The sequence below is a fragment of the Urocitellus parryii genome, chromosome 10 (assembly GCF_045843805.1).
Source record: "Urocitellus parryii isolate mUroPar1 chromosome 10, mUroPar1.hap1, whole genome shotgun sequence".
Taxonomy (NCBI): domain Eukaryota; kingdom Metazoa; phylum Chordata; class Mammalia; order Rodentia; family Sciuridae; genus Urocitellus; species Urocitellus parryii.
Window position 1 is genome coordinate 6,676,343 of NC_135540.1, and position 13,686 is coordinate 6,690,028.

General features: G+C 37.0%; 2 protein-coding genes across 3 annotated transcripts in view; one reads left to right on the forward strand and one right to left on the reverse strand.

The window, feature by feature from the left end:
* The window catches only part of Mfsd8 (major facilitator superfamily domain containing 8), an 89,513-nt gene that overhangs the window by 33,163 nt on the left and 42,664 nt on the right, over positions 1 to 13,686 (reverse strand). The window lies entirely within an intron of this gene.
* Positions 11 to 13,686, forward strand: part of Abhd18 (abhydrolase domain containing 18) — a 39,804-nt gene continuing 26,128 nt past the window's right edge. The window contains exons 1-4 of the mRNA XM_026390907.2: positions 11 to 228; positions 5,128 to 5,235; positions 6,514 to 6,598; positions 9,095 to 9,195. Of these exons, the coding sequence (XP_026246692.2) occupies positions 5,144 to 5,235; positions 6,514 to 6,598; positions 9,095 to 9,195 (278 nt within the window). The 5' untranslated portion in view covers positions 11 to 228; positions 5,128 to 5,143. The remainder of the gene's footprint in view (positions 229 to 5,127; positions 5,236 to 6,513; positions 6,599 to 9,094; positions 9,196 to 13,686) is intronic.

A 13,686-nucleotide genomic window follows, 5' to 3' on the forward strand; every position in this document is an offset into this window, starting at 1 on the left:
CTTCCCCGCCTCCCGGGGTAGAGCCGGGGAGAGCCGGCGTGGGTCCAGGCGCCGCCCAGCCTGGCTCGAGCTCCTCCCTCCCCGCGCCGCCTGCGGGTGCCACCGCCACTATTCCTGGAGAGCCTTCGGTCGGTGCGGCTGTGGGGCTGGCAAAGGAGTCCCGGGAGCGGCGGCGGCGGCGGCGCCAGGACGCTCGGCCGGCGAACCGTGGGCTTCGCCCGGCGGCCAGTAAGTAGTCGGCCGAGGCCGAGTCCCGCGCCTCTCGGCGCGCCGCCTACGTGCGGACCGGCAGGGACGCCAGGCGCAGCGCGAAGCTGGGGCGCGGCGGGCGAGAGCCGGCCGGGACGGGCGCGCGGCGAGGGCGGCGAGGAGGGAGGCCGAGGTGCGGACCCCCCCTCCCCAGCTGCCCGGCTGGGAAGGCGCCTTGCCTAGGGCTGGCGAGGGCCGAGGCCGAAGGGGGCGTCTCGCCGCGGTCCCGCGGAAGTCCCGCGGACTAGGGCCGGAGCCTTGCGAGGTGCCACTCTGCAGGGCCCGCTCGGGTCGCTGGGGTTTGGGAGAGTGCTTAGCAACGAAAGGCTCCTTATCACAAAGAAGATGGCATTTTTAGGAAATACGGGTGTTCTCACTACATCTAGATGCTATTTCCTTCCCGGTCTTTACGTATTAACATCTTATTCCTACAACTAGGCCTGTAGGCTAATTGGTTGCAGTAGCCCTTGTTTGTCCCGTAAATTAACATTTTATTAGAACTAGTGATTTCATTTGATCACAGCTAGCCTATGAGATAGGAAAAGCAAACAAATTTTCTATTGTATGGAGCACTAAAGGTCCAGAGAAGAGACTTTCCCGCAATCGCTCAATGTGGAAGTGGAGCTCACTCGGTCCATTTCACCTAATTTTTAAAAAATTATTTTGGTTGTAGATGGACACAATACCTTTATTTTATTTATTTATTTTTGTGCGGTGCTGAGGATCCAACCCAGTATTTCACACATGCTGAACAAGCGCTGTGACCACAGAGCTACCCCCCAGCCCCTCAACTAATGTTTATAAGCTCACACTCTGTGTCAGATTCCACAGTTATGTGTGGCATTGCCATCATTTCTGAGCTTTGCCTCATTTGGGAACTTCTGGGCACATTCCACTGGTGAATAGCTAAACTTGAAGTGTCTTCTGTTCAGAATCATCTGAATCTAGACCTGATTAGTTGGTACTTGTTTGGTTCGGTCTTGCAAATTCATTTATAGTAGCTGTAATTAGTTCCAACAAAATTCATAGGTAGGAAGTTTAGCATTTTCTAGCCATGTTTTTTCACTGTCATCCATCCTTGCCTTTCTTTAAAAAAATTATTAATTATTGATGGACCTTTATTCATTTATGTGTTTATATGTGCTGAGAATTGAACCCAGTGCCTCACACATGCTAGGCAAGCAAGCTACCACTGAGCCACAACCCCAGCCCCATCATTGCCTTTTTTAATCCCTGGAGGCTAGGGCAGTGTATGGCACATATGTAGTGGACAAAGGAACTTTTAGCCAGTATTGCACTTAACAGAAAGTTTGCTAAGGTATGTAAGCTGAAGGAATGCTTGTTGAATTACCTTACTTCATTCCTACACCCTCACATATATAACCTGCTAAAGTGGGAATTTTCTCAAATAGACAGAAATTGAAGGTAGGGAGATTAAGTTAATTTGCATAGGGTCACACAGCTAGTAACCAACAGTTTAAATGAGAAAAAAAAACAGCCTTTCTGACTATAAAGCCTGTACTCCTCACTATCATGCTTCCTGTGGAAAGAACAAGAAGTATCTTTTCTCATATCTTTTAAAATGTCAAAACTATTCAATTTTTATGTTAATAAAATAATTTGCTATTATACATTAGGCCAAGTATCAGTTAAGTGACTTACTCAAGGTCACACAGCTAGTGGATTGACCCAGGTATTCTCCTTTCCATTGCTGTGTCCAAGAGATGACTTCAGACCACAAAAACACATGCAATGAGTACTTGCAGGACTGGCAAAATCTAAATAAGCTCTAAGTATCTTTTAGGAACACACAGCATTCTTTTTCTTCCTGGTACTGGGAGATTGAACTCAGGGTGCCACCACCAAGCTACATCCCCAGCCATTTAAAAAATTAGGGCTGTGTTTACATACTTGGGTATGAAAGTGACAGGAGATAAGAGTACTAGATGATATGATAGACCAGGAGTGCCACCTTAGCAATAAAGCTCAGTTCTAAGAAAGGAATTTCATTCCTTGGCACAGTACTAGAACTTCTGTTTTTGTTTCAATTTGTTTTTCCCTTTCACAATGGCTATTTAAAAACATAGATGGCAGTTGTTTCAGTTTGGCCTGATACCTAACTTGAAAACAGTGGGTCTCACTAAATAGCCCAGGCTGGCCTTAAACTTGTGAAGAAGTTGGGATTATAGGAGTATCTGGAATTACAGGCATGTCCCACCTCACCTTGGCTAAGTAGACAGTTAAAAAAAACTTTTAGCCCTTTGGAAAAAGGAGATTAGATTATTTCCTGAAAGTTTCACATGAGGTTATGAAATAATCCGCTTAGTAGATTTCCTTAGATGACCCTTCAAAATAGATAGCCACCCACCTCCTAAACAAACCTTCTATTTTCCTAATTTTCTCCAGTGTAAGGTTAAAAATGATTAAACATGTTACACAATGGTAGTAGATTTTGGGGGGGGGGAAGGGGGGGAGTTTTTGGTGGTGGTGCTGGGGAGTGAACCCAGGATCTTGTGCATGCAAAGCAAGCATTCTACCAACTGAGCTATATCCCTGGCCCCCTGTAGTAGATTTTTAACATTGGATATCTAAGGTATCTAAAGCCCTTCTTAGCTACTTAATCTTGTATAGAAAAAAGGTGATTTAAAAGTGAAATTACAAAATTAAAAATTAGGTGTCTTTTTGGAGGGTGGGAATAAATTTCTTGTGCATGGTGTTGTTTTTTAAAGTATTTATGCCTTTGAGGTACATATGTAACACATAAACAACATGAGGATAAAAGTCCTGCAGAAATCAGGGCTGTTTAAATACTTGGGTATGAAAGTGACAGGAGATAAGAGTACTAGATGGCATGATAGACCAGGAGTGCCACCTTAGCAATAAAGCTCATTTCTAGGAAAGGAATTTCATTCCTTGGCACAGTACTAGAACTTCTATTTTTGTTTCACTTTGTTTTTCCTTTTCACAATGGCTATGTAAAAACATAGATGGCAGTTGTGTCAGTTTGGCTTGATAAATAACTTGAAAACAGTGGGTCCTGTTTCTGCCGAAACTCATTGGTGTTAGTCCAGCTAGTATCAGGGCTTTTAGTGTCTGGCGTGGTTCCAGATGGTGCCTCCTTCTGGTAAATTGGAGTTGTCTTTACTCTGAGCTTGGGTTATTATCTGCTCATGGTGATACTGGATACCCTGAGCACAGCCAGCCCTGCCTAAAAAGACCTGCATAATTAGAGGGTCAGAAAAGCCTGGCATTTTATATTTTGGGGGCTGAAATAGAATTTAAGATTTATATAATTCCAAACCCAAGAACCACGCCTGGGTAAAAAAAGATTTTTTAAATCATTTTCTTTTCACTAAAATAAAAAATCTAGGCTGGGATTGTGGCTCAGTGGAGTGCTTACCTGGCATGCGTGAGGCACTGGGTTCTAGCCTCAGCACCACATAAAATAAAATAAAGATATTGTGTCCACCTATAACTAGAAAATAAATATTAAAAAAAAAAGATCCATGAGAGCAGGAAAGTGCTTTGATCATCCTTGTAACACAGGGCCTAAAATAATGATTGGCATTATTTCTTAAGCACTTAAGAAGAAAATATTTGTTGAAAGGAAAAAGTAAGCAATACTTTCTTAATAGTTCAGAAACTTAAATTTTTATTAAGCCATCCACGATGATTTAGCTCTGGTGAATTGATGATAACTTATAGGAATCTAGTAACCGGAATACCAGTTTATGTGTATTATGCCATAGATATGAATAATGTAAACAAAGCTGTATATGCAGTGCTGTTTTTTTCTCTAACATTATGTCAACACCAAATTTTTATCAAGAGTAATTGAATAACATGAAACTAGAGAGTGAATAAGTAGTGTTAAAATAATACTGTATTCTAGCTATACTTTGGATTTGCCTGATAAGTACATCATCAAATAAACATTTGTGAGATGGTATGAACGATTTGGTTTGCTGGTCCAGTCCTAAAAACAACCAATTGCCAGCCCAGTTGACGGTGGGGTAGATTGCACACCTGGGCAGACAAAAAACATTAAGTTTAACTTGAAATTTGTTAAAAATTAAATATATATGTGTGTGTGCTTACATGCATATATATGTGTGTGTGTGTGTATGCAGACAGCAATAATATTCACAAAAAAAATACAAAACGATAAGTACTTAATAAAGTTGACTGATTGAAATATAAATTTCCATTTTCCATTTATCTAAGTAGAATAAATTCTGAACCTAAATCAGGTTAAACACACAAATTGAAACCACACCTTTCAGTTAGAAAAGATGGAGGTGAGTATAAAATAATCTTTAGAAATAATTGAAAAGAGACAGGTAAATGGTAGGCAGGTAGTAGCACAGATTAGTACTTGTCCTTCATTGTGGTATACAAGAGGAGTAGTTATAGTGTGGTACTTAGATCTTGAGCTTTGTGTAGGAGTTAGATTATGACTATTTTCTACTGACTGTGTGACATTTGTTTCCTCCTCCCTGTAACCCAATCTTTGGGAGGTTTAAAAGAGAAAGTGTATGTGTTGTAGTTTTTAAAATAGTACCTGGCTGATAATATAATACTATGTAAGTATTATCTGCTACTATTTATATCCAATAAATATCAGGTACCTGTCAGTCAATGAGCAGAGGATAGGGAGCTCTTGCCCTAGCAGAATGCAGCTTTATGAAGGTTGCAGCTTTTCATTTTCTCCACTTCTGTTCTCATTTTTTTCTAAATCTCATGTCTTACTTTCAAAGGAATAAATTCAAGGATTTACTCTAAATTTTGAATTTCACCTCATCAAAGAAGTAGTTAGAAAATTGACCTGCTATTTGCATTTTTTTAAAAATTTAAACTCATTTTAAATTTTTCTCCTAGATGCTGTTTGCTACTAATGGGGGTAAGCAAGTTAGATGTTCTATACCGGAGACTTCTCCTCACAAAACTTTTTATCAGAGGATGGGGAAGACCAGAAGATCTCAAAAGGTAATCTTTTTTTTTTTCCCCCTTGAATACTTATTTTAAGTTTGTTGCTTTAGTAACATTTACATTTTTACTTCAATTTTAAAATCCTTTATGCTCAAAAATGAATTGTCCAAGAAATTAAACATTTATTTATATATGTCTTAATTGAAGTTTTAGCTTATAAAAGGCTATTTTTTAAATAATTCAGATTTTAAAGAGCTGTCAGAAACACAAACTAAATATTTATATTATTTTTATTCTTATTTTTGCAGTACTGATTATTTAACCCAGGGTGTGGTGCTTGCTACATAAGTACTCAAATCAATGAGCTACAACCCCAGCATTTTCTTTTTTTTTTTTTTTTTTTGGAGACAGAATCTGGCTAACTCACCCAGGCCAGCCTTGATCTTACAATCCTCCTGCCTCAACTTCTTTATATTCATGCATCATCACTGCATCCAGCTACAAGCTAGATTTCTAACTTCAGTAATTCATTAGGCAATTCGAGTTCTATGTATTTCCTAGGGATTGACTTTTCTTGAGTAACTTGAGTCTACCCATGGCTGTAAAACTGGGGATTCACTGTAGCTCATGGGCAAATCTGGAATTAATTAATTTTCAGACTTGGTGCCTTTCATTTTGTGTTGTTTTGTTTTTGTTTTTCTTTTTGTTTTAGGTACCAGGTATTGAACTCAGGGATACTTGACTACTGAGCCACATCCCCAAACTTTTTTTATATTTACAGACAGGGTCTTGCTGAGTTCCTTAGTGCCTTACTTTTGCTGAGGCTGGCTTTGAACTCACAATCCTCCTGTCTCAACCTCCCCAGCTGCTTGGATTACAGGAGTGCAACACTGCAAGGACTTCATTTTTAATCTTTATGTGTTCATTATTTTCTGCACATTATTGTTCCTCCAATTGTTTTTTTTTTTTTTTTTTTTTTGAGATGAGTGTCCAGTTTGGGGAAAAAAAAATCAACTGACCCTTTCCTTAAAAGATTAAAAAATTTCAAAATGGCTTATGAGCCAGGTGCAGTGGTGCATGCCAGTTATCCCAGCAACTCTGAGATACCCCAAGCTGAGGCAGGAGGATCAGGAGTTCAAACCCAGTCTCAGCAAGTTAGTGAGGCCCTAAGCAACTCAACAAGACCCTGTCTCTAGTAAAACATAAAAAAGGGCTGGGGAGGTGTTTCAGTGATTAAGCACCCCTGAGTCCCATCCCTGGTACCAAAAATAAAATAAAATAGAATAAATTGGATTTGCTAATTTTTTTTCCTTTTTGTTTCCTTTTCTATAATAGACTCTTTGAATTCAGAAAAATGATTGGAAATCGAGAAAGATGCCAGAATCTGGTTTCGAGTGATTATCCAGTATACATTGATAAGGTATTCAAATGAAAACAATACATTTATACAAGTTCTGATTTAGCATAAATGTATGTGGAGAATAGATGGAATGTTAGATTATAATAACAATAAACCCTAGTAATGAATGCAGTGGACTTCCATTCAGAATGCTATTTGTACCCTAACCAGATGTAGGGCATTTTTTTGTTTTATTATTATTATTATTATTATTATTATTATTATTATTATTATTTAGTTGTGGATGGACACAATAGCTTTATTTATTTATTTTTATGTGGTGCTGAGGATCAAACCCAGTGCCTCACAGGTGTGAGGCAGGCTCTCTACCACTGAGCTACAGTCCCAGCCCCTAACCAGATGTGTTTAATAACTCTATTCATATATATTTGGAAGCATATATTTGATACTTGCCTAAGTACAAAAAAGTATTTAGGCTGAATCTTTCAGAGTCTCATTTTGTATCCTTAGGCTCAAGAGGATTAAGGTAAATTATTCAACATTAAAGAAGACTAGTAAGTATTAAAGTGGAGTAATCTAGTTGGAGAATCACAACATGAAGAGTTATTATTAATTGTTGAGAAAAATGTTAGAAAATACTGTAAAATTAGATAAAATGTTTTTGAAATCATTTAGTTTTTTAAGCAACTACTTGTTTTTATGTAAAATATTTCTAGATTTATATATTGGATACCTGAGATGATGTTGGAAAAGGGATACAAATGGCTGAACTTCCCATCCCTCACTCCACTGCTGTATTGGATATCTTTAGAACTCTTCCTTTTTTAAAAAGTTTCCCATGATCAGTGTGATGACCCATGACTAATCTCAGTGACACAGGAGGCTGAAGCAAGAAAATCACAAGTTTGAGGCCAACCTCAGCAAGTAGTGAGATCCTGTCTCAAAATAAATTTAAAAAGCTCAGCGGTAAAGTACCACCAAGTTCAGTCCCCAGCACCAGAGGGGAAAAAAGATTTCCACTGCTAAGAAGAAAATTTTTGTGTTGCAAATATCTTCTTGATATCATAACTGTTCCTTCATAGTTTATGGATTTAAAACATTGCTTCCTGACTTAAATTTTGTTAAATATCTCTATTTTTTACTTTTTTTCCCCTATTGGAAAAATACATTATAGCCTTAAAACAAACTAAAGAATACCAAGTAAAAATCAAAAAAACTCCTTTAATTTCTGCTTTCAACCATCTACTTCTATTTCCCTTCCCAGATGGAATTACTGTTAAGATTTCGGATATATTCTTACAGATCCATCTCCCTGTGGTTTTTCAAAATTAAAATGTAATTCAGTGTTGGGGATGTGGCCCAAGAGGTAGCACGCTCGCCTGGCATGCGTGCGGCCTGGGGTTCGATCCTCAGCACCCCATACAAACAAAGATGTTGTGTCCGCCAAAAACTAAAAAATAAATATCAAAAAAAAATGTAATTCAAAGTGTACAATTGAGTGTTTTAAAATTTACTACCAAGATGTACAATCATCACTCTTTTCACTAATTGCAGAACATCTTCCCAATGTGTAATCATTAGTTGTCATTTCCCATTCCCCCTTTCCCCTACCTGCTGGCAGTTACTATGAATTCTCCTAGTTAGGACCTTTCTTTTTATGTTTTTTGAGTTGAGGATGGACCTTTGTTTTTAATCATTTATTTATATGCAGTGCTGATAATTGAACCCAATGCCTCACACATGCGGGGCTTGCAGTCTACCACTGAGCCACAACTTCAGCCCTAGTTAGGACCTATCTTATAAGTAGAATCATATAATGTGTAATTTTTTGTGTTTGGCTTCTTTCACTCCCTGCTCCCATACTGGGGGTTTAACCCAGAGGTGCTTAACCACTGAGCCACATCCCCAGCCTGCTTATTTTTTTTTTTTTTGAGATAGAAAGTGAAATTCTGAGTTGTTGAGGCTGGCCTTGAACTTGCAGTTCTTCTGCCTCAGCCTTCTTACTCGCTGGGATTATAGGCATGAACCACCACACCTGACTTGTTTTGTTTTTTGCCATACTGGGAATTGAACCCAGAGGCACTATACTACTGAACTAGATCCCAGCCCTTTTTTATTTTTATTTTTTAATTTTGAGACAGAGTCTTGCTAAGTTTTCAAGGCTGGCCTTGAACTTTTGATTCTCCTGCCTCAGCCTCCTGATTAGCTGGGATTACAGGCTACTGCATCCAACTCAAAAATTGTTCTTATGATTCTTCTTGGATTGTTGAATGCTGTTGAATTTTCTTGACTATTATTTTACGTTGAGTTATTGCCTGTCATTAAATGTGATTTATTATTTATTTTCCAGACTAGACTATAGTAAAGGATCTAGAAGAAAATAGTGTGTGTAGGTAGAAGCTAGGTTCAGAAAGTACAGTGGAGCTAAAAGTAAATAGAGTAAGCACTGAAAATAATTTTTAATTTAATAAAATTTTGTATTAGAAAAACATCCATGATAGAATAAGATAGATATCTTAGTCTACTGGAATACATCTTTGATTTCTTTTCTTTTAGATTGAGGAGCAGTCAGACTGTAAGATCCTAGATGGACACTTTGTTTCCCCCATGGCCCACTATGTGCCTGATATCATGCCAATTGAATCTGTTATCGCACGGTAAGAATTTTTGTTCAGGAAATAAAATTAGTAAGTTATTCATGTTCATTAAAATTATATCAACACCATTATATTTCATAATATTACTTAGTAATAAGGCAGATCTAAACCATTAAATGGCTGAATTTAAAAGATATTTTAATTCTTACAAGAACTTATAGTATTATATGTACAAGGATATTAATTAAAGCATTATTTATAGTTGCAAAAAATGGTTCTTTCCCTAAATGTTCAATAATAGGGAAATAATTATCCATAGCATGGATACTGTAACTGAAATGGAAATACGGTCACAATATATTAAAGTTTAAGAAGTTACTACAAATGATTGTATAATTCCATGTTTATGAATATACAAGCATGTATATTCTCTGTCACACAGAGAAGTTTTCAAGGGAAATATACTAATGTGCCAACTCTGATTATCTTTGGGTGGGAGATTTTGGATTTTAAAAAAATTATACTTTTACCTGGGGAAATTGGGGATAGAGGGTATTTTACTCAATATTATAAAGCCTACATATGACAAACCCAAAGTCAGCATCATAATGGAGAAAAGTCAGGAACAAGACAAGGATGTCCAATATGACCATCCCTATTCAAAATAGTTTTTGAAACTCTAGCTAGAGCAATCCGGCAATAGAAGGAAATTAAAGGGATACAAATAGGAAAAGAAAAAATCAAATAATTATTATTATTTGTGTGTGTGATGCTAGGTATTGATCCCAAGGCCTTATGCATGCAAGGCAAGCACTCTAGCAACTGAGCTATATATCCCCAGTCCTCAAATTGTTTTTGTTTGCTGCTGTCATGATCCTATATCTAAAAGATCCAAATATTTCCACTAAGAGACTTCCAGAGCTGATAAATGAATTCAGCAAAGTAACAAGATACAAAATCAGCATTCATAAATCAATAGCTTTTCTATATTCCAGTTACTACTGGATTCTAAGAAAGACGTCCAAAAACCATTCACAATTTAAAAAAAAAAAAATTCTTTGGGAATTATACAACACTGAAGAACACTGAAAATAGACATTGAAGACCTTAGAGATGGAAGGATATCCCATGTTTTTCAATAGGCAAAATTTTAATGTTGTCACAATGGCCATATTACCAAAAGCACTATACAGATTCAGTGCAATCCCCATTGAAATGCCAATAACATTCTTCACAGAACTAGAAAAAAAGAGTACTAAAATTCATTTGGAATAATAAGAGAGCTGGAATAGCCAAAGTAGTCCTGAGCAAGAACAATGCAGGAGGCATCACAATACCTATCTCAAATTATACTACAGAGTAACAAAAGTAACAAAAGCAGCATGATGTTGGCATCAATATAGGCATGAAGACCAGTAGAATAGAATAGAAGACACAGGGACAAACCTATATACTTAGTTGTCTGATGCGTGACAATAGTGCCAAAAGTATACATTACAGAAAAGACAGACTTCTTAACAAATGATGCTGGGAAAACTGGGTATCCATATGTAGACAAATGAATCTAGATTCCTATCTCTCAGGCTGTGCAAAATAAAACCAAGAATCAGTAAGTGGGATGGCAACAAATTAAAAAATCAGCACAGCAAACAATCCTATAGCTAGAAGATCCAAATAATTCCACTATCAGACTTCTTTATGCCTAAAAAGAGCCTACAGAGAGAAAATCTTTCTATGACAGGGAATTAAAACCCAGAATATATAAAGAACTCAAAAAGCTTAACATCAAAAAATAGCTCAATCAATAAATGGGCAAAAGAACTACACAGACATTTGTCAAAAGAAGCAAGAACATATGGCCAAAAAAGGTATAAGACATGTTCAACATCTCCAGCAATTAGAGAAATACAAATCAAAACTACACTAAGAATTCCTCTCACTCCAGTGGCAGTTATCAAGAATACAAATAATACTAAATACAAGGATGTGGGGGGAAAGGTACATTTATACATTGTTGGTGGGACTGCAAGGGCCTAGGTTCAAACCCCAGTACCACCAAAATGAACAGTTAACTAGGAATGGAACTACCAAGTGACTCAGCTATCCCATGCCTCAATATTTATTCAAAAGAACTACAATCAGCATCCTATAGCAATTCATCCACTTCAATGTTTATAGCAGCACAGTTCACAATAGTCAAATTGTTTACCTTTCCCGGATGTCTATCAATAGATAAATGGATTAAGAAATTGTGGTCTGAATTCATAATGGAGTTTTACTCAGCCATAAATAAGAATGATATTATGGCATTTGCTGGCAAATGAATGGAACTAGAGAACATAATGGTAAGTGAAATAAGCCAAACTCAAAAAATCAAGGTTGAAATGTTTTCTCTCACACGTGGAAGCTAGAGCCAAATACGGGAAAGAAGGGGTGGGGATGGGATATCATAAAGATAGAGGAAAGATCAGTAGAGTAGGAGGAGATTAAGAGGGAGGGAGGGAGGATGGGAAAAAGAAAATGTGGAATGAATTTAACAAAATCATGCTCTTCGTGTATAAATATACCACTGTGAATTCCACCTTCTGTTTATCTATAAAGCACCAATCAAAAATAAATAAACTGGGGGCTGGGGTTGTGGCTCAAAGGTAGAGCGCCCACCTAGCATGTGGAAAGCCCTGGGTTCAATCCTCAGCACACATAAAAATAAATAAATAAAATAAAGGTATAAAAAATAAATAATAATGCACTAGTGGAAGAAGAAAAAAATCAGTTTTAAATTTCTACAATGTACAAGTACTTCCTTTAATAGGAAGAAAAAGGCATTCAATTGAGGAAGTGAAAGAGCTTGTAGTAACAGACTAGACAAAGTACATGATTTTATTAAATAAAACTCCTCAGGATAGTTTGCAATTAGCATATCAGTTTGTGAATGTAAATGGATATTGTAAGATTTTTAGGTTGTTAGTCAAATAATAGTTGAAACTCATCTTTTTTGGACCTTCTTTAAACCTTTAATTTGCTTTGTAGGAACTTTCATCAAGTTTTTAAATTGTTTAAATTCTAAATAAGTTGAAACTAGATCTCTCCTTGGTTTTCCATTTTATGATTTACCAAATACTATTATAAAGCAGTAAGATATTTTACTTTTCCTGCTGCATTATTGATAATAACCCATTTCTTGTTTCTGGGAAGTGTTTTTTTTTCTTTAAATGTTTGTTTGCAATCATAGTCATATAAATAGATGTGTATGAAAATCATTTGAGAAGAGATTATTCTGTATTGGAGACCTACCTAAATTTTCATGTGAGTGCAGTGGAATTCCAGTTCATTCCAGTAAATCAAAACCTAATAAATGAACCTATAAAGTATGAACTAGCAGCAGGGCAATTTTTAACTCTTGTAGCTATTCCATTAAGTCTAAGGTATTATTATAAATGTATTTTTTTCTTTAAATAACTTCAAAATAAAATGCAAATGTCAAGTAGTAGAAAGAATCAGAACTTTGGAATTAAACAGATATGGGATTGAACTCTGGTTCCACTAATTATTGATGTAATGACCTTTGGTCAATTACTTAATGTCTAAACCAGGTTTTATAAAGTAGGAATAGTACTTGTCTCATACGGTTGTTTAATAGAATGAAAGTTATGTTCAGGAAATATAAAAAGCATTAAATAAATGTGCAGCTCTTTGGCCTATAAACTTAAAGAATATAAAAGGAAAAGAAATTTTAGGTTTCTGTATACCATCAGTTCATTCTGGATCTGGGTCCTCTTCTTATAGATTCTCCACCTTATCTGGAAAATTACATAGATTTTAGGATAAAGAAAGGGGAGTGAGATGGTATCTTAGGGTAGTTTTGATTTGCATTTCTCTGACTGCTAGCGATGGTGAGCATTTTTTCATGTACTTGTTGATTGATTGTAGGAAGTCAAACAACAATAAGTGCTGGAGAGGATGCGGGGAAAAGGGCACTCTTGTTCATTGCTGGTGGGACTGCAAATTGGTGCAGCCAATTTGGAAAGCAGTATGGAGATTTCTCGGAAAGCTGGGAATGGAACCACCATTTGACCCAGCTATTCCCCTTCTCGGTCTATTCCCTAAAGCCCTAACAAGAGCATGCTACAGGGACACTGCTACATCGATGTTCATAGCAGCTCAATTCACGATAGCAAGACTGTGGAACCAGCCTAGATGCCCTTCAATAGATGAATGGATAAAAAAAATGTGGCATTTATACACTATGGAGTATTACTCTGCAGTAAAAAATGACAAAATTATAGAATTTGGAGGGAAATGGATGGCATTAGAGCAGATTATGCTAAGTGAAGCTAGTCAATCTTTAAAAAACAAATACCAAATGACTCCTTTGATATAAGGGGTGTAAACAAGGACAGGGTAGGGACGAAGAGCTTGAGAAGAATATTTACAGTAAACAGGGATGAGAGGTGGGAGGGAAAGGGAGTGAGAAGGGAAATTGCATGGAAATGGAAGGCGATCCTCAGGGTTATACAAAATGTCATATAAGAGGAAAGGAGGGGTAAGTCA